Raw genomic sequence first — 22104 nt, forward strand, 5'->3', positions numbered from 1 at the left:
TAAAAAAGCCTCACTGAGATTGCAAATCTCTTTTTCAAGAGTGACCTGGCCAAGAAAAGCAGCATAACACAGTTTCTGACAAGACAGTCAAAACATAATCAACACATAATAAAAAAAAAACAAACTTAAAATCGATAGTGACAAAACAATAATTTGTGCAAGTTTAAAAATAGTTACACTGATCAAGCTCACTGATTTCACGCTCCTTTAAAATAGCTTTAAATTCACTTATAGTAACAAGTTCAGATAAATTTAGGTTGTTTTGCAGGACATTCCATGCAGAGGGGACAGCATATTGAAAACGCTCTGACTTTAGGAAGCACCATTAGTATGTTTTTCTGTGAACGCAGAGCATACTGTTGGTTTTTCCACATAGAAGTACAGAGGCAGGATGGGAGGAGCCCGAGAATATGTTTGTAAATGAAAATCAACTGATTTTAAAAATATAATTTTAAGAATATAATGCCTGTTACCAAATGTTTTGTGCCTTTGTAGATCTGATCAGTGATACACGTGTAAATGATAAGTTGAGGCATAATATTGTTAAAATTACACTAATTTTTCTGAAGAAATGTCAGTTTTTTAAGGTTATTTGCATCTTTTTTGTGGAAGGATAGTTTGTAAATGTAAATATTTTCATCATGTCATGTCATTTTTTGCTCTAAAACGAAGACAAAAGTTGTCAGTTGTCATTATTTATAGGCTATTATACTATTATTTTATTGGTCCGGTCCACTTGAGATCATATTGGGCTGCATGTGGCTCCTGAACTAAAATGCACTGAATGATATGACATTACATGGACTAAAGGATTGAGACACATTGAATTCAAGGGTTTCATCTTCAGGATTAATTTTGTTTTTTGTCACATATCTATCATCTACTTTACTAAACACATTTTTTTTTTCTTTAAATCATTAAAATTGTTTTAAATGCACTATCTCTAGATTTCTGAAATAACACATTCCAATTGTAAATAATCTTTTTAAACCACAAGTAACTGGCTGGTTTCTTCAATTCTCTGTCAGGAAGAAATACCAGCCTCTAAACTGGAATGAAAAGTTGATTTGACATTAATCGTGGTAATTATTGACATCAACTGACATGATAAAAAATAATAAATATTTTCATCCATATAGTGTTTATGGTGCTATGGATTAACTTAAATATAATGTTTACCTTCTCTGATATTAACTTCGTTGTAAATAATTCCAAGAAATATATAAATATATTTGACGTTGCTGTTGTGTTTTTGTGTGTCCATGTTTTAACCCTTTCATGCATAGTGGTCACTCCAGTGGACAGTTATTCTCCAGCTGTTCTCTTGTATATTCATGGATTTTGTTGTTTTAGTTCCATATCAGCCGACACAGTGGACGCTCATGCATCATCCCATACACTGATATTCATACCATTACTGTAACTTTCCTGTTCTTGATAAACCTGATCTGCACTAACATATTTGAGTGTAAATCAATTAGACCGTAATGAACAATTTCTTTTAAAACAAAAAGTTTGTTGTTGTTTTTGTTTTTTGTTTTGTCTTTTTTTGCATATGATCTGAGTACTAGCTAATATTATAGTATTTTAAAATGTGAGAAAACATCAGATTAGCAGCATTTAAAAAAAATTATTTTATAGTTTTCAGACAGTATGACGGTAAATACATGTTTCTTTGCTTCAAAAATTAAACGAATGGTGTTCAGCCTAGTGGACATTTTTGCAACTCCATGATAAATAGGTTCATAAAAACATTTCAGTAACTTTTTTTTTCATAAAGAGGAATACAAACACTCAGAAAAAACAATAAATCTTGATTGAAGCTCTCATAATTCATGCATAAAAGGGTTAAACGTATTTATGTTTGTACATAAAAACATGGTCAAAAACGGCGTCTGTTTCTCTTCATCAGGATGGATCATGGAGACCGAGGGATGGGCATCTCTCACCTTCGCTATGAGGAAGAGGAGGGTGAGTGTGTGCACTTTCCTTATGTTGTACGCCTCTTGATTTAACAGGATATGAAGTTATTACTTTTGTCTTTTCCTTTATTATTATCATGGGATCGTATATTCATCACAAAATCATGTAGAGTCTAATTTGTCTCTTTGTTTCTAATTTGTTCTGAGGGCTTGTGTGGGTGAATGCTCTTAATGAGCTGCAAATTAGAAGGGGAAATTGGCATAAAAGCATTTGTGGAGCTCTGCGTTATGGAGTTTCGGGGTTGGATGTTGTGTGTGTTGTTATGTTTGTGCGTCTGTGTTCGTTCTGCCTTTACACTTCATAGCAGCAGGTAAGAAGGTTCTGCTCTTGGCCTGTTTTGTTCCACGTCTCCAATATTGGTTTGCGTCTCCCTCTTGTCTAGTTATTCCTCATGGAGTTCTGTGCTCAATTAGTTTTACAGCAAGGCTTTAATTGCCTGCAGATGATCAGACTCACATCATCCAGGTTTTTTGTTGCGAAACAGGAATCATATGAGCCAGCCCTACATCACAGGACTGACTGAGTCTGAATAGACGTGATTTGCTTTTTATTCGTCAATGTGCCAACACAGAACGCAGCGGCTGTTAAGAAGCAGACATGAGCTGTGAGGCATAATTTATTCAACATTTGCTAAAGTGGTTTAACATTCATGGAAGCCCTCCTCTGTGGATGAAGAATTAATGAAAAATCTCATTAAAACGTATGCCAGTGTTATTGGCTGTCAATCAACTTTTTTGAGGCCTTTCACCAAATATTAATTTAAGCTGCTTGTTTTAGAAAACTTCTCTCACTTAAGCTTCTTTTTTTTTTTTTTTTAAGTAAATTACCGTAATTTTGCTAATGTTGGCGCTCCAGTTTTGCATTCATTCATTCTTTTACTGCATGTATGTGTGTGTAATCATCGACAGGAAATGTTCTCAAATTCAGGGTCGTGAGGCTGGTTTTATTGGGTTGCAAATTGTCAACATGAAATATCTAATAATGATAATAATGTGAGGTTATTTTCGTAGAGTTTGACTGCTGACCTCGCCAAGGCCGTATGAAAACAGAGAAGGGTGACCTTAGTTGCACAAAGGCAGTTTTGACTCGTGAAAATTATGTTTATCACCCTGAAAGAGAGGCAAGGGGTATTGTTTTTGGTTCAGTTTGTTAACACTTTAGCAGCTAAACTATTGGTTGAATTCATAACAAATTTGGTTTATAGATTGCCAGTGACCCAGAATAGATGTTGTTACATTTTAGGAAAAGTCAAAGGTCAAAGTTCTAATTTTTCTAAAGAATTTTTAAATTTTTATTCCCCCCATTTACTTATAATTTCTGAAATATTTCACATGTTTGTAGCAGCAAAACTATTGGTTATATTCATATCAAATTGACTTTATAGATTGCCGGTGACCCAGAATAGATCTGATTACATTTCGGGAACAGTAGGTGAAAGTCCAAATTTTTTTTATGAATTTTTAAAATATTCCCATTTACTTATAATGAGTGAAATATCTGCAAGGGGTGGGGTTTGTTGTGCCTGGCCGTACTTGTTGTGTATGCTAGCATTTACATTGTCTGTTTTTGGGTTGTGTGTCTATTAGTTGATGTTGTTACTTGTCAGTATTAGAATTGTTAACATTATTTTGGTGTTGCGCGAATATACATATCCTCCTGAGATGCAGCAATGCATTTTTGTCCTTTGTAGGGGACAAAAGTTTCACAGTTTTACTTAAAAAAAATGCTGTCCAATGCAAAGGACATTCCATTAAAAAAATTAATAAAATAAATAAAAATAATCTTAAAATGTATCTGAAAAAACTGTTGCATTATGCAGTGTCCAATCAAGACAATTGTTGAATGTAAAACAAAGGCAAAACTTTCACTTTTCTGAGTCTCAGGAGGATAGTACATTTGATCATTAGTGGTTAGGGTGGTCCAACAATCATGGTAAAAAATAAAGTTTCAGATAACCTCAATTAGAACCCTGCATTAGGTTTTGGCATTCAGAAGATGATTTAGGAAAAAAATTTGGAAGAAAAAGGAGATGTTTTAGAGGTTGCACAAAGCCTCTACATCAGAGCATGGTTTGAAGCCCCATCACCACCGAAAGCCCCTGCAAATGATTTGGCATTCCTTAACCTGTTTAACCCTGACCATATTTTCAGGGGAAAAACACCTAAAAAGACATACCCAAAGTGTAACTGCTGGTTATTAAATGTGTCCACGCTTCGTACTGATGTCCACAGCAAGTTTATTCTTCACAGAAGATAGGTGGTACACCGTGAAACACCGTGAAAACTAAATACAAACAGAAAACCAAACAATGTTTTACCCAAATATCATTCATACAAAACACTGTAAACATAAATTACAAGTCACTGTTACCGTGTTCGCCTGGTCAACCAACAGAAAAATGGGACGGGGTATAGTTCTCTCTGTTCGGACCCGCCAGATCTGTCCTTTCCTCCCGCGTTGTCCTTCGCTTCCGTGTTGAGGTCACACGACTGTATGTGACCTTTGACCAGGACGAACTTACTTATTACAAATACTTATTTGACTTACAAAACAACTTAAATTACAACAAATCAGATATTTCAATAAGGAAGTGCAAAATAAAATTAACCCAAAAAATCTAAAATATAATAATCAGATTAATAAACAACTGTGTTGCCATAGAAACTTGACAACCTGAAACTCTATCCGTTACACAAAGTAAATGAAGAATTACTTCACAATAATAAGGTTCATAAGGATGTTCTTGGTGTCTATGGACATTTAGAGACCTCACAGAATCTATTCCCATTGTCTAAAATATTGTATCTATTACTATGCCTGAGTAAACTGTAACAAACTAAAAGAGAAATTAGAATTTTTTATCCTCGCCTGTTTTTTTTTTTCAGCTGGATTGACGACGATATGCATAAATTAATTGTTCGTGTCAAAGATTTTTAATAGCGTATATTTCATCCCACAAAGATTAAAAATCATGTTTGAAGATTAAAGTTTGCACTAAAATACACTTTTGATGTACTTTTATTAACATTAGGGTCTAAACTTTGAACAAAAGTTGAAAAAAACATTCATTGTCCTGATTTATTATATTTTTATAGTAGATGAATATTAATATAATTTTTTCGGCCCGTGGGTGGGCTGACAGGGCTAAAGGGGTTAAAAAGCTGTCACAGTATGAAAATTCAGTTGTCAAGAAAGCAGCCTCAACAGCTTTCAGCCGACATCTGTGGTACTTGAGTGAAGAATTGGTTGACCTGGCATTCTTCAACTCTGGTATGACACGAGCAGAAGCAGCTGATGGTTCACAACATGATGGAAAATGAAGGTTCAGAGGTTCCACTAAAGTGTTGGAATGCCCTTATTCAAGCAGATTATGAAGGGAAGCAGATCAGTGATTTTGTCACCACCAGCACCATGCATTTTTTGAAACTTTGGATCTGCCACAAACATTCTTCAGAATTCCTCCAGAAGACTAGGCTGATGATGCAGACTTTCAGAAGGCTGCTAAAACTGTGCATTCCAGAAAAGTTGTCAATGATGTTGCTGAAAGAGGGGTGGAGCTTATTCAAAACTTCAACTGTAGCCGAACAAAAAATGAAGATCACAAACAGTACTTGCTCCAAGTTGTCAACGAACACAGGAAAAATTTTTTGTAATTTCAATAAAGCAACAGTGGTTGCTGGACTTTCTAAGTAACATTTTTATGCGAGTTGCAGTTTGATTTTGAGAATAAAATGACAAATTATTCTAATATGCCTTATTCATTTGGCTAGTTCTGTTATAGTATATAGAGCAATCTTCACGTGTCTTGTGCAACCTCTAAATATTAATTAATTTGCATAAAATTTGGACCGAAGTAATTTGGCCAGATATGGAACCAAATGCAGGGTTCTAATCCAGAGAATCTTAAAAAAATGTTTTTGGACCACCCTAATATTGGTTTAGCAGTAGATGAGACGTGAAAATATAGATTTGTAGCAATTCATGATGTAATTGTATCAGGAGTGACCAAGTTTATTATATATATGGTCTTGAAATTAAAAGTGTGGGAACTACTGATGTAGAACATCCTTTAACAAAAACTGGATGACGGAAATTTAATTTGTGTCACCAAATGAGTTCATTTCTTTCTAAGTGTGGTTTTAACAGTAATGAATGTTGATAAAGTACAGGCCAGTGTCGTCTGTGTTTTATTTGTTGTACCGATAAGGAAAAACTGAGGGCCTGCCGACTATATGCTTCAATTTTGTCCCATTGTTATGTTTTCATTATATAAACCAACTTGCGATTTATCAAATGTGTCTTTGAAATGGTTCTGCTGTTCAAAACAAGCATAAAATCATGTTGAAATAGCAGAAAATGTGTCAGGACTATTTTCATTTATCACAGTGAATGGGGTTGTGATGGTTTGTGAAAATGAAACACTGATCTGGAAACCATTACTTTTCCATTCCACAGACCATCAGTCCATCTACATCGGCGTCCCCGTGCCTCGAGGATATCGACGGAAACGCCGGCGAAGGCGCTCGAGTCGTGAGGCGTCTGACCTGGACAGGGACAGACGCCACGACCACCACAGACACCAAGACCACGACCACGACCGATACCAAGACATAGACATAGAGGAAGGACTCATGGATTCAAACGATCACAGTCTGGCAGACATCAACCGCACAAGTAAGTCACATGACCATAAAAACCCAACAACTGTCAGTAATCAGATGATTGTAATAATCAGATCTGACACCTATACATGCATTTAAGAAATACGATAAATGAAAAAGACCCTGGTTTAGACATTCCAATCCATTATTGGGTGTCTTTCGGAGTACGAATGTACTTAGTGATGGTAGACTCAAACTTCCTGTTATCATCTGTTTGCATTCTGTTTACATTCACACCAATACTCCCATCATTATCCAATTTCTGGAGTAATCAGATTATTCAGAACCAGTGGTTCCCAACCTTTTTTGTCTTGTGACCCCGTTTTAACATCACAAATTTCTGGCGACCCCAGACATTCAAAACGGAGACATTTTTCTGCTAAAATTAATTTGTTTTTGAGCATGTAATACAGGGGTGTCAAACTCATTTTAGTTCAGGGGCCACATTCAGCTAAATTTGAACTGAAGTGGGCCGGACCAGTAAAATAATGACATAATAATATGCAAATAATGTCAACTCCAAACTTTCGTCTATGTTTTAGTGTGAAAAAAGTAAAATTACATTATGAAAATGTTTACATCTACAAACTATCCTTTAAAACAATGTGAATAACATGAACAAACTGAAAAAATAAGTGCAATTTTGACAATATTATGCGTCAGGTTATCATTTACAGGCATAATATTGTTTAAATTGCACTTCTCTCTCTTAAGACATTTCAGGTGGTTCATATTTGTTCAGGTTATTCAGTTTTTGCGAAATTGTACTTTGGTTGAGTGTAAATACATGAAAATATTTACATTTACAAAGAGAAAAATTTGGAGTTGTGAGTATTTATAGGTTATTACCATAGTATTTTAGTGATCCGACCCACTTTAGATCATATTGGTCTGAATGTGGAAACTGAACTAAAATGATTGTTAATATCTTAGTGTAATTTTTGCATTTCACAAATTCATCCAAAGGGCCAGACTGGACCCTTTGGCGGGCCGGATTTGGCCGCCGGGCCACATGTTTGACACCTGTGGTGTAATAGTTTGCTATAATATGTTGCAAAGAAACATTAATTTTAGACAACATTTAGGCTATATAATGTATATTTTCATTAGTAAGTTTTAATTAATTTTTTTTTTTTTTTTATCAATTACTAGAAATTTCAGGCGACCCCATTTGAATTCCAAGCGACCCCACGTGGGGTCCCAACCCCAAGGTTGAAAAACACTGATGTAAACAGTATAATCTGATATGTTTTATCAGTTAACAGCAGTAATCTGATTATGAGAAATCAGATTAACACACTTGGATTTCTCCCCAATACTCCAATGTCTTCCTGCATGTATACAGGTTAATCTGATTCTTTTATATCTGCGTATGTAAATAGAAAACAGAAGTTCAAAATGTGAGTGGAAGACAACAGGAAGTTTGCATCTACCATCACTATGTATTCACATACTTTGAAAGAAATCCAATAATGGACTGGAGCGTCTAAACCTGGATTGTTCGATTATCACATTTCATAAGTGCATTTAAACGCATCAAATCTGATTATTACAGTAATCTGATTACTCCCAGTTGTTTGACTTTTTTGGTCATGTAAACAGGCTCATTGACCTCTGCTCACATTTGACTATGTCATGTCTGTTTTCTATGATTTTAATAGTTTTTACACACATGCAGCCGATGATGATGATGATGAAATTCTTTATTCAGTCATTACATAATACAACCACTGTCAACACTACAAACAATACCAGCAGGTTCGTGACTGGAAAGGCCCAGGCAGAAGCATAATGCTTATATTAATGCTGGTCTTACATAACAAATTAAACTACCCTGCATTCAGTATAGGAAAAAGAAAAAAACAAAAATGCAAACAACCAAACAAACAAACAAGCAAAAACATAAAGAAGTGAAACTAACCCCCAAAAAAGGAAAACATAACCAACTAAATTAATGGTAATTTAATGTACTGTACAAAATAAATTATTTGCTTGTTAATTATTAGATCTTAACAATTGTAACCAGATGCAAAAGAACTAAATAAATCAGATTAAGCTGTATACATGTAGAAAGACATTGGAGTATTGAGGAGAAATCCAGGCGTGTTAATCTGATTTCTCATAATCAGATTACTGCTGTTATCTAATAAAACAGATTATCCTGTTTATGATCACTAGAATAATTAGATAACTCCAGAAATTGGATAATGATTGGAATATTAGTGTGAATATAGGGACCCTTCAATAAAATGACAGGACCAAACTGCAAAAATCTAAATCTTACCAAGTGTATTTTTCTCATTTCAAGTCAAAATATCTCATCACATTTTAAATAAGACATAGTCACCTAAAGAGTAACTTGTAAGTCAGATATAAGAACTTATTTTTAGACAATAGGTCTTGAAAATCTTATTTTCCTTTTTATCTTACCAAGATAATTTTCACTTGCTCCATTGGCAGATTTTGATTATGTCTTATTTTAAGTGTGATGAGATTTTTTGACAAGAAATGAGAAAAATACACTCAGTAACATTTTGATTTTTGCAGTGCAGATCTGAGGTGACGTGAAGTCTTGTCATTTATTACTTGAATTGTTTTTATTATGCAGTGTTTTTTGGTTGCCTTTGCTCTCAAAAGTTTCTTTGTAAAAACATCTTAAAACCCTCCTCCGGTCAAAACAACTCTTCCTTCTTGTTCATTCACTGTGAAGTTCAAGTGTCACTGTGCAGACTGACTCTTTGAAGGGTGTCAGGATGTGTCACATTCATCTGTAGAGGTGGAAAAGTTTCTCTGTCCTCTAGTAAAATTTCAGTTTAAAGGGAAGATATGAGCAGGAATTTTTACATCACAATGTTTTATGACTTATGCAACATGGAAATTTGGACCGTCACAGTGCAAACATTGAAAACAAACTGAGGAACAGGAGGCGGCTTCTCAAATCTAGCAGAACACAAGAGAATGGGGGTTTTGTTTGTCCTGGATTTTCATTTTAATCATTTTAATCTTGTTTTTTGTGGAAATTCTTTGTACAAACACAAACTAATGGCTCAGTGTGCACTATTTTTCTAAGCAGTGTCATTTTTTATGATGTCTTAACTGGAGAGGATTGTTAATTCGCAGTAAAATGACAGCAAGTGTCTTAAACTCCTGTAATGTAAAGTGAAAGTGAACATCCGTGGGAAGTATAGGCGCGGGAGGGATTATAATCAAATCCCCGAGTCATGACTGAATAAGCAAAGAAGAAATGGGTTCCTTTACACCCACTCTTCCATCATCTTCATTTTAGATCAGACGGAGGATGAGGATGAACCGAACAAATAAAATCTCACGTCAAATTCTTCTTCTCTTGACATTAACCCTTTAACCCCTGAGACATTATTCCAGGTAAACATGCTGCTGTGAATTGTCGTCTGTTTCAGGTTCATAAAAGCTGCTGTGAGTATGTGTTTGTGTTCCTTTTCTTCAGTGGTTTTGTTTTACCATACATTTTAGGGTCAAAACAGGTGGAATAACAGAAAAAGACAAAAGAGGAATTGAAGTTTGACGGGTTTTTACTGAATAAGTCACTCAGAATCAGAGGCAATTTCTCATAGACTGCAAGGGAAGCCCGGCTTCCCCTAAAAAAACGAAAATTAAATGGTCAAATATGTACGGTTGTGTTGACATTTCATTGACTACAAATGTGTTAGAACTCATCTCAAAGACGAGTTCGTTCAGAATCAGCTTTATCACAAAAAAAATCAACAGACTCGATGTTGTTCACTTCTCATACATTCCCGTTGCGCTGTTTTCTCGTACGATCTATGGTCAATGCATTTGCCCATAAACGCCCGCGTCCATGCACTTCAATGGGACTGACTGGAACTGAATTTCTTGCACTGTAAATAAAACACACTCATTCTACTTCCTTGCATCAATTTAACATAATTTCAACGTTTTCTTGTTTACTTGGTACGATAAGGTCACTGACTATTTTCTTAAAAAGGAACGGAGGGATGAATTTATGTTTAAATAACTTGACACTTTTTTTTTTATGTAAGTCGACAGTGACCTTCCCCTCTCTGAAAGACGAGCAGCCGCCACTGCTCAGAATGTACATCAATAAGAGATTTAGGATGTTGAACAAAGCAGTTACACAATCAAAACTCAATAAAAACACAGTAAAAAAAAAAATAATAAAGGAAAATCACAAGAACTCTGCAAAAAGTAAAAACAAAAAACAACAAAGAAAATGGTGTTAAAAATATATATATATATAAATACATATATATGTCGTTGTTGGTTGGTTTCTTTGTTAACACTCTAGCAGCGCAGCTATTGATTGAATTCATACCAAACTGGTTTATAGATTGCCAGTGACCCAGAGTAGATCTCATTACATTTTGGGAAAAGTAGGTCAAAGTTCAAATTTTTAATGAATTTTTTAAAATCTTTTTTCTTCTCCCTTCTATATTATAAAAGCCAAGTGGCCTCTATGTGCGTGTGTGTGTGTGTGTGTGTGTGTGTCTTGGGAATCACACAAAATCCGGAAAGAGCTGACTGCTGCAGTTTGGCTCACTTATGTATTTTTGGTCAAGGAAGACAGTAGTGAAAACTGCAAGTTGATAGGACCAATATTTTGGGAGATATTAGTCATTTTGGAATACAGTAGCCTTACAGTTGGGTTGATATGCCCAGAACGCTTTGGCGGTGACTGCTGGACCAGTGCGGTACAGCATGCATGAATACACAACTGCATAAAAACTACCACATGTAGAACCTATGGATGCCCACGGGTCAGTGCACTAGTTTGCTTGTAATGGGTGAAATTTCAAATGTCTATAAAAACATCAGTTTTGTTTCAACGGACTTCAAACTTGCCACATATATAGAGGTATAGACACGCATAGACATGATGACATCAGCTGGATCAATGCCAAAATAAGCTACAATATGTGCAAGGGGCAGGGTTTGTTGTACCTGGAACCACGTGTTGATGGAGAATCAGATCACTGCATCAAGTCTTCATGACATTGCAAATTAGAGTCTGGACTTTATGGAGGCTAATCCATGTGTGTAAATGATGTTTCAGTCTCCCTGAACCATTCTGACACAAGCCTGATGATCCTGATCCATCCTGGCATTGTCCGATCTGTATGACGTTAAAACATGAGAGGACACTGACTGCATCAGTTAAATATTCTGTTCCAGCTCAAACATTATGAACCACTGCCGCGCTGACCCAGGGAAGGATCTGAACTATTTACTTAGTTAACTCCAGGCAGTTACTGTTTTTTTTCCAGGCTCTTTATTTAACTCGAACTGATGCAGTAAGTGTCCTCTCATGTCTTTAGGCGAAGACACACCAACCTGATTTTTGGCGGTCGGACGTTGTCGGGATGTCTGGCGAGGTCTGTGACATGAGTCTGGTTGGTGTGTTCTGAGCGATCGACCATCATTAATGCTGTCACCAGTCTTTTTGGTTGATTCAGCATTTGGGGGGATAGCTCTTGACTAGTGAATCAGTGAACAAGAAGTTTCCATGTGAATACAGCTATGCCAAGGCACTTAATAATGGATTGGATTTTATATAGTGCTTTTCTAGACACCCAAAGCGCTTTACATTATTGATCCATTATTCATTCGCTCTCACATTCTCCCTCTGGTGTTGGTAAACTACATATGTAGCCGCAGTTGCCCTGGGGCAGACTGACAGAAGCATGGCTGCCAATTCGCACCTCCACCACCGAACATTCATACGCATTCATACACCAGTGTGAGTGGCACTGGAGGCAAGGAGGGTGAAGTGTCTTGCCCAAGGACACAACAGACTGACAAGGATAGAGTGGGATTCGAACCGCCAACCCTTTGGTTATTGGACAACCCACTCTACCACCTGAGCCGCCACCTGGCTGCCCCCTACTTCACACTATTATTGTGTTCTATAATAGTCCATTCACTGCTCATACTGTATCTGAATGAGTGCCAGTCAGTGTTGACTATGGACTTCATTCCTTCCATGAAGTGAACACTGTTAGCATTGTTAGCATAGTGCGACTTCTCCTTAGTTTTTGCCTGCGACATCTTTCTTCTTCCACAAGAAGAAGCCCAAGCACTGACAACGCCAGTACAGGAGGTCCTCGGGTTACACGGTACTCGACCTACGCTGTTTTGACTTTACGACACCTGAGTCTCGTCCGCAGAGGATTCCAATATGGAACGATTTTCGAAAGCTTCAAGGGGAGTGATGGACAGTGTACGGTGCTACCGTGAGATCTGGGAGGAAAAGAGGAAGATTCCTTCCAGATGGACATCTCCAAGTACTTCAGCAAGGTGGAGAGGCCAGTAGAACCCGTACCTTCAACGTCTACAGGAGATCCTGCACCTGCTACCCCTCCAGATAATCCGGATTCCCCAGCAGCAGCTCTCACAGCCTCTCCTCCTTCTTCTCCAGCCACCCAGTATTAGGTATTTAGGGGGTATCAAAGGGTTAATTCCGACTCACGCGGAAATTCAGGTTACGTCGCCAGCGTAGGAACGGAACTCGTTCGTAACCCGAGAACCTCCTGTATATTCTTATTACTAGCCATCTTTTCAACAAGTACAACAACAACAACCCTTCTGGACTACTCAACACTCTCTGCTGACAACAATGACTGACAACAGCGAGCTCTGTGTTCAGAGAGATGTTCTGTCATTTTCAGGTTTTATGTCTCGCGCAAGCGTAGAACATTCGCTGAAGTCAGTGGTCGATTTGGTGTGTTCTTCACACTTTTTTGACTGCGTCGGGGAGACAGGAGCCGACTGATCAGTCTGGCTACCTTTCTGGCGGCGATCCCCAGTTGGGTTGGTGTGTCTCCGCCTTTTAACGTCATACAGATTGGACAATGCCAGGACTGATCAGGATCATCAGGCTTATGACAGAATGGTTCAGGGAGAATGAGAAATTATTTTCACACATGGATTAGCCTCCATAAAGTCCAGACTCTAATTTGGGAAGTGATGAAGACTTAATGCAGCGGTCTGATTCTCTATCATCAATAATTAATGGAACCATGGATGGAAAGAATATTCTGAACCTCGCTGTGACACTCCATAAGCATTATGTGACAAAAAGATGTGACAGTGAATGTCTCCTGTAATCAAAACCAAAGGTGGTGCAGTCAAATATTGCATGTGTAACTTTCTTTTTTTTTTTTTTTTTTGTGGCAAGGCTGTATATTTTGTAATTTTGTTGCGCTCTACAGGGGTTGGACAAAATAATGGAAACACCTTCACCTCAAGATGATAATGCCCCAATCCATACAGCTAGAATTGTTAAAGAATGGCATGAGGAACATTCTAATGAAGTCGAGCATCTCATATGGCCGGCACAGTCCTCAGACCTCAACATTATTGAGCATTTATGGTCAGTTTTAGAGATTCAAGTAAGACGTCGATTTCCACCGCCATCGTCTCTAAAAGAGTTGGAGGGTATTCTAACTGAAGAATGGCTTAAAATTCCTTTGGAAACAATTCACAAGTTGTATGAATCAATACCTCGGAGAATTGAGGCTGTAATTGCCGCAAAAGGCGGACCTACACCATATTAAATCATATTTTGTTGATTTTTTAAGGTGTTTCCATTATTTTGTCCAACCCCTGTATGTCGACATTGAACTATCTGCTTTGGTTCATTCCACTTCCTTATTGCAATAAAACAGCAGGAGTCTGAAACGCAGCCTGAAAGAGTTCTGTTTCTGTTATAAGTTGGAGAAAGGAGTCGAACAGTGGAACGTTCTGCTGTATCTTTCAGTGTCTTTGCACCTTAAATCCAAATTGTGGTGCATCGAGCCGTAAGGCGACAGACGAGAGTATGAGCTCCTGCACATGAATATCAATAATGCATCAGCGCTATTAGGAGTAGGAAATTACAACAGGGACAATGACGAGAAAAAAATGATGTCTGGTGGAGAGTAAACAACCTAGAGAATGGGCGCAGGAAAATAGACTCTGATGATGCCTGGGCTTTTGTTTTCCTCTCCGTACTTGTTGATTTCAGAGATTAAAGGCCAGTGGCGCTACTTCTACATGGATTTGCATGAAGCTTGTAAACTTTACCTTATGAATGTTAATTCAATGGAATTTTTTTTGACTCTGTGTTGGATTCAGTTGCAGATGCTCATTCACATAAGTGGAATCCTCTGTCAGTTTCTGTCATTGCATCGCATCGATACCATTGATTGGCAGCAGCGTTAAAAGAAACACCCTGTGTACTGTAATTACTGCGCCTATCAGTCTATAGGTTAACAGCATGGTGGCTGCTGGGAGGATATTGCCCCGCGGCGGAGGGTATGAACATAGGGTCCATGACAGCCTCCACAAACGAGGCATACGACCGTGAAATGGATTCAAGTGCAGCTCAGTCAACATGAGATTGATTGACTGAATCATATAGTGTAGGCGCTAAAACTGCAGTTAATGTTGTAGAAGAAATACAGTAAAAGGCATACTTTACAGCTGATTGTGTAGAATGTGAGTGAAAACACAATTAGAGATTTCCTTTTTCATCTACTTTTATAAGTGACACAGGATGGGTCATGTCACGGGTGGGGTTGGTTTGACCTCCACGTATAATTGCGACATCCTGTTTGTGTTGCTGAAGGCTGCAGTACAGAGCACATTATGTTCACAGATAGGACTGCACAGTGCACACAAAAACACAAATGCATCATCTTATTTATTAATTTATGTATGTATGTATGTATGTATTTATTTATTTGACAGGGACAGTCAAACATATTTACAAATTTGCAGCTGATGTGATGCATATAGAGTTTATAGCTAGTGCCAATTCTCAACTCCAGTCCCTGGTTGGGCTCTTCCTCAACATTGCAGTACGAGTATAAAATATACGTAATTTAAAATGATCATACCATACATAAAAATATAATATATGTAAAATATACATCATTTGACCCTTTCATGCATGAATTCTAAGAATCTTTATCAAGGTTGTTTTTCCTGAGTGTTTACATCCCTCTTAAGGCATGAAAAAACATGCCTAAAGAAAATTTTCTTATGAACCTGTTTTTCATGGAGTTGCAAAAATGTCCACTCAGCTGGACACCATGCCTTTAATTTTTGAAGCAAAGAAACATGCATTTACTGATATATTGTGTGAAAACTATGAAATAAAAACAATTTTAATGCTGCTAATCTGATGTTTTCTCACATTTTAACATACTTTAATACCAGTCATTACTCACTTCATGGAGATAATATGCAAAAAAAAAAAACCTTTTGTAAAAAAAAAAAAAGAAAAAAGGTTAATTACAATCTAATAACAATAACAAGCAATTCATTTACACCCAAACATGTTACTGCAGATCAGGTTTATCAAGAACACAAAGTTACAGTAATGGCATGAATTGCAATGTTTGGAATGATGCATAAGTGTCCACTGTGTTGGCTGAAATGGAACTAAAACAACAAAATCCATGAATATATAAGAGAACAGCTGAAGAATAACTGTCCACTGTAGTGACCACCATGCATGAAAGGGTTAAAACTATCATACCATACATAAAAATATTATATATCCTTTAAAACGGGCATACCATACAATTTGATAATCCAGTGTTGCATTTATATATGAGGCATTCACTCACTCACTCACTCACTCACTCACTCACTCTCCCACACAATATTTACATATGAGAACAGTTGTCTTCTTAACATGGTAATAGTCAGGAAGTCAAAGTAATGACATATGTTTACTCGAGTACTTTTTTTAAACATGAATTTGAGGTACATACACATGCAAATCCGTTTTATATACTGTTATACTTCTACTTTATTCATCCTAGAGGCAAATATTGTATTTAATTCATCAACATTTATCTGATACCTTTAGTTACCCCTTTTATTCCCCTTCCTGCCTGTATCTCCGAATTAGTGATGTAGTTCTCGAGACCGGTATCTAGACCAATTTTTTGGGGTCTAGGTCTTGTTACAGACTCAACTCATTTGGTCTCGGTCTTGTCTTGGTCTCGGGCATAGTGGTCTCAATTGGATTTGTACAAAAAGACGCATCGTCACAGAATAGTATCATTATTTATTACACACCCTCTTCAAATCCAACCAGTCAGATGCATCTATTTTAAAAACATGTTTCATTGTAGAAATGTTCTCAACAGACAATGCCAGCCCTCTACAGTCCACTAGTGATGTAATTCTTGAGACCGGTCATTTTTTTGTGGTCTTGGTCTTGTCACGGACTCAACTCATTTGCTCTCAGTCTGGTTTTGGTCTCAATACCCGTCAGGCTCAGCAGTATCTTGGTCTCCGTCTTGACTACAACGCTACTCCAAATACAGTGATTGATTTAGATTCAAGTCTCCAACAACCCTCTTGGATTCTGTGGAAAATGCATTGTCTCAAAGCTGAAAACAGGACTGTCTTTTCTGATCTCATAATTTTTTTGTTTTAGATACACCACCATGCAAAAGTCTTAGGCCACCTTTAGTTATGTTTTTTTTTTTTTTCAAGGTTGAAATGAGCTTAAAGATAACAATTTAAACCAAACTAACCAATGTAATGATATTTATCTCAATATAAAACTACTAGTGCGCACAGACAATACCATAGTCTCCTGTTTCCCTGAAGCTTAACAGGCATTACTAATTCCTTTGAAAGTCTTTAATAGCTTTATTTACATAGCACCTTTTCAAAACAAAGTTTACAAAGTGCTTTGACAGACAAAGCAGAGGGCACAACAGCGGGATATAAGATGCAAGTAAAAACACTAAAACAGAAGCAACACAATAAGAGAGATGTGTACAACAAATGGCTCAGGTAGTAGAGCGGGTCGTCCAATAACCGAATGGTTGGCGGTTCAAATTCCGCTCTATCCTAGTCAGTCAGTTGTGTCCTTGGGCAAGACACTTCACCCTCCTTGCCTCCAGTGCCACTCACACTGGTGTATGAATGCGTATGAATGTTTGGTGGTGGTCGGAGGGGCTGTAGGTGCGAATTGGCAGCCACACTTCTGTCAGTCTGCCCCAGGGCAACTGTGGCTACAAATGTAGTTTACCACCACCAGGGGGAGAATGTGAGAGCGAATGAATAATGGATCAATAATGTAAAGCGCTTTGGGTGTCTAGAAAAGCGCTATATAAAATCCAATCCATTATTATTATTATTATTATTAAAAACATGACACTTAGAATAAATTTAGTGAATCGGAGTAAAGAGAGCATGGAGAACGTAACATGATGCTGTCAAATCAATGCAAAAATGAAGAAATGAGACAAAGCAACATCATGTATGAGAATATAAATTAATAATCAAACAGGATAAAATTCAAATTAAAAAAAAAATAAAATAAAATGAAAAATTCAAAGGGACAAACATCACATAAAAGCAAATCTATAAAAATGTGTTTTAAGAAGTGATTTAAAAGATGTCACTGTTTCCGCAAGCCTTATCTCCTCAGGCAGGTTGTTCCAAAGTCGAGGGGCCCTGATGGAAAAGGCCCGGTCACCCTTAGATTTAAGCCTCGACTTTGGAACAGCCAGGAGGATCTAAGGCTGCATACTGACTCGTAGTCAACTAGCATCTCATTTATATGGCTAGGGGCCAGGCCTCTTTATGATTCTCTATAATTCCACTATATGAAGCTCATTTATCTTTTCCATACCTCCTGAAACTTTGCAAACTTTCTTTTGAGGGGGCAGGATACCCCGATACCAATATGTCGGGGCTGTAGCTAGTAAATGTTCCTGTTTTTACCTTCATATCATGTCATGCAGCGTGGTCCTGCTTCCGTGATTGTAAGGCAATTGTATTCCAAAATGACTGATATCTCCAAAAATATTGGTCCTATCAACTTGCCGAGATATTTAATGTGGAGACAGGACTATTCCTCAACTGTAGGTACCAAGTTGGCCAGGTATAAACATCTCAATTTGTCAGAATCATGCTGATACACACACACATGCACAAACACACACAAACGCTCTGAGCACTCCAGTATTATGACACAGATATTATGATATTTGTCATTATTGTGTTGTATCCCAGACCCCTGTTGGAAAAGAAACACCTGAATTCAACATGTCCCAAAACTTGTGTCCATTTGTGTATGAGTTAGGCAATCTTATTGAATATGACGTAATGCTGTAGATCACAGGTGTCAAACATGTGGCCCGGGGGCCAAATCCGGCCCGCCATAGGGTCCAGTCCGGCCCTTGGGATGAATTTGTGAAATGCAAAAATTACTCTAAAATATTAACAATCCTTTTAGTTCAGGTTCCACATTCAGACCAATTCAATCTCCAGTGGGCAGGACCAGTAAAATACGATCATAATAATATATAAATAATGACAACCCCAAATTTTTCTCTTTGTAAATGTAAATATTTTCATGTATTTACACCAAAACAAAGTATACAGGGTCGGGAAGCAAAATTTACAATGAACATTTAGTTGTTTTTTCTCAGCAGGCACTACGTCAATTGTTTTGAAACCAAACATATATTGATGTCATAATCATACCTAACACTATTATCCATACCTTTTCAGAAACTTTTGCCCATATGAGTAATCAGGAAAGCAAACGTCAAAGAGTGTGTGATTTGCTGAATGCACTCGTCACACCAAAGGAGATTTCAAAAATAGTTGGAGTGTCCATAAAGACTGTTTATAATGGAAAGAAGAGAATGACTATGAGCAAAACTATTACGAGAAAGTCTGGAAGATACTATTAAAGAAGAATGGGAGAAGTTGTCACCCGAATATTTGAGGAACACTTGTGCAAGTTTCAGGAAGCGCGTGAAGGCAGTTATTGAGAAAGAAGGAGGACACATAGAATAAAAACATTTTCTATTATGTCAATTTTCTTGTGGCAAATAAATTCTCATGACTTTCAATAAACTAATTGGTCATACACTGTCTTTCAATCCCTGCCTCAAAATATTGTAAATTTTGCTTCCCCACCCTGTAATTTCACAAAAAATTTGAATAACCTGAACAAATATGAACAACCTGAAATTTCTTAAGAGAAATGAGTGTAACTTTAACCATATTATGCCTGTTACTAAATATTTTGTGTATTTGTAAGTTACAATGTACACATGTAAACGATAAACTGAGATAGAATAGTGTTAAAATTACACTTATTTTTTTCCGTTTGTTCATGTTATTCACATCTTTTGAAAGGATAGTTTGTAGATGTAAACCTTTTCCTAATGTAAATTTATTTCTTTCGCTCTAAAACACAGACAAGTTTGGAGTTGACATTATTTATTTATTATCATGTTATTATTTTACTTTTTTCAGATTTTTCAGATCAAATTTAGCTGAATCTGGCCCCTGAACTAAAATGAGTTTGACACCCCTGCTGTAGATTGAAGTGCAAAAAGTTTTGTAAGTAAAATGAGCTCAAACTTTATCATTTGTAGGGTAAAATAAATCCAAAAACATCATATATAATCATAAAACTCTAACAGGGGCTGCACTTCATTTTGCTCATAAATCCTCCATATTTCCCTTAATTTTGTGAATGCAGAACTATAATTTGCAGCCAATCTCAGAAACTCTTCCATGACAAACTCTTCTTTCATTCAGTGTCTCCTGCAGCTGAACGACTACGTTACATCCTGAGTGAAGATGACGACATGCCCACGCCGACACTTTTCACCGAAATGGACACTCTGCAACGAGAAGGAGACGAGCTGGAGTGGAAGGAGTCCGCCAGGTCAATGCACTCACACAAATGTAGTCACAGTCACAGTCCTCAGAACATAATGTCTGTGCCATTAAGTGTGTTATTTCACCACAGACACACATATAAATAGATCCCTTAACACACTGAGCTGATGATAGAATTTTCCAGTTGCGATACACAGTAGATATTGAATTTAGAGAGACAGAAAAGCAAACCAGTTTCAGTAATCTTCATGGAAAATGTGCAAGAACCAAAAATGGAACTAAAATGGACAACTGTAGCACACATTATATCCATTTTGTGAAGAAAATAAAAGAATAATAATGGAGATATAAAAAGGATTGGCCCGTGAGAAGCTAAGAGGTACATGGAAATCTAAATTCACTCTAGAGTTTTTACAGATACTGCGCAGATTGTTTACACATATTATCATAAACTTTATTTTATTAATGAGTTACAAGGAGTTGTACAAAATAAAATAAAGTGTGAAAACAACAAATAGTCGACATTTAAAACAAAATAAAATAAAAGACAACAATAGAAGTAAACCAAAGCAATAAAAAGCAAGAGGAAAAATGAAAGAATTCACATTCAAACAATTACCTCCTTGATATTGTACCTCAAGTATAATAAGGTTAACCTAGGCTCAAATAATAAACATTCATTTGATATTTTTGATTAATTAAATTAACCCATAAAGACCCAAACCTCTACCAGCGACCAAAATCATCTACTGATCTAAAATGTTTAATACCTGTTGATTAATTTCTCCCACCAATACATGTAAATAATAGGTGTAAAATGCAGTTTGTCATCTTTTCATGGTCATCAGATATGACTCCGCAGTAACCATGGAAACACCATCATCTACTACAAGATTGATTCACCAGCAAAACCCATGGAGTTGGATCAATGATAGTGAATGGAGACACTGTGTTTATGTTCAGTTAATGATAGATTTTCCTGAAAAAGTCACTTTTTCTTCAGTTTTCTGTGTTTTTGATATTATTACCCTCAACTTTAACCCCTAAAGATCCAAACATCCATCACCGACCAAAACCATCTACTGATCTAAACTGTTTAATACCTGTTGATCCACTAATTCTATCAATACTTGTAAATAATTGATGTAAAATACAGTTTGTCATCTTTTCATGGTCATCAGATATGACCCATTTGGACGTTCAGAGGCTCTGTAGTTACCATGGAAACACTGTCATCCTCTACAACATTGATTCACCAGTAAAACCCATGGAGTTGGATCAATGACAATGGATGGAGACATTTGGTTTGTGTTCAGTTAATGATATATTTGACTGAAAATTATCTTTTTCTGCAATTTCTTTGTTTTTGATATAATAGCCCTCAACTTTAATTTGGGCTTCAGTGAACATCTACATGATCACTAAATTAAATACTGGAAAATATCTGATTTTCACTTAAATATGCAAAACACAGAGCAAAATATTAGAGTAAATGGTGGTAAATAATCCTATAAGAAAAGTTAAATATTGAGGAAAAAACTATTTTGGAATGGAGTTGGATCAATGACAGTGGATGGAGACATATGTTTTTGTTTTTTGTTTTTTACTGAAAAAGTAATTTTGTCTTCATTTTTTTCAGTTTTGCTTTAATAACCTTTGAATTAACTCAACTCAATTAACTTAAATATAGAAATTATGTGATTTACAGCGAAAAATGCAAAATATAGAGGATAATGTTATAATAAATGGTGATAAATCACTTATAAAAGGTTAAATAGAGACAAACATT

At 36.6% G+C, this 22104-nt stretch overlaps 1 protein-coding gene across 2 annotated transcripts in view; it reads left to right on the forward strand.

Annotated features, from left to right (window-relative positions):
• Nucleotides 1-22104, forward strand: part of slc4a5a (solute carrier family 4 member 5a) — a 146669-nt gene that overhangs the window by 24565 nt on the left and 100000 nt on the right. For both annotated transcript variants that reach the window (XM_030143885.1, XM_030143884.1), the window contains exons 2-4: nt 1913-1971; nt 6439-6657; nt 20232-20361. In XM_030143885.1, coding sequence (XP_029999745.1) covers nt 1914-1971; nt 6439-6657; nt 20232-20361 — 407 coding nt within the window. In that variant the 5' untranslated portion in view covers nt 1913. The remainder of the gene's footprint in view (nt 1-1912; nt 1972-6438; nt 6658-20231; nt 20362-22104) is intronic.

Source organism: Sphaeramia orbicularis, chromosome 9 (assembly GCF_902148855.1).
Source record: "Sphaeramia orbicularis chromosome 9, fSphaOr1.1, whole genome shotgun sequence".
Lineage (NCBI taxonomy): Eukaryota > Metazoa > Chordata > Actinopteri > Kurtiformes > Apogonidae > Sphaeramia > Sphaeramia orbicularis.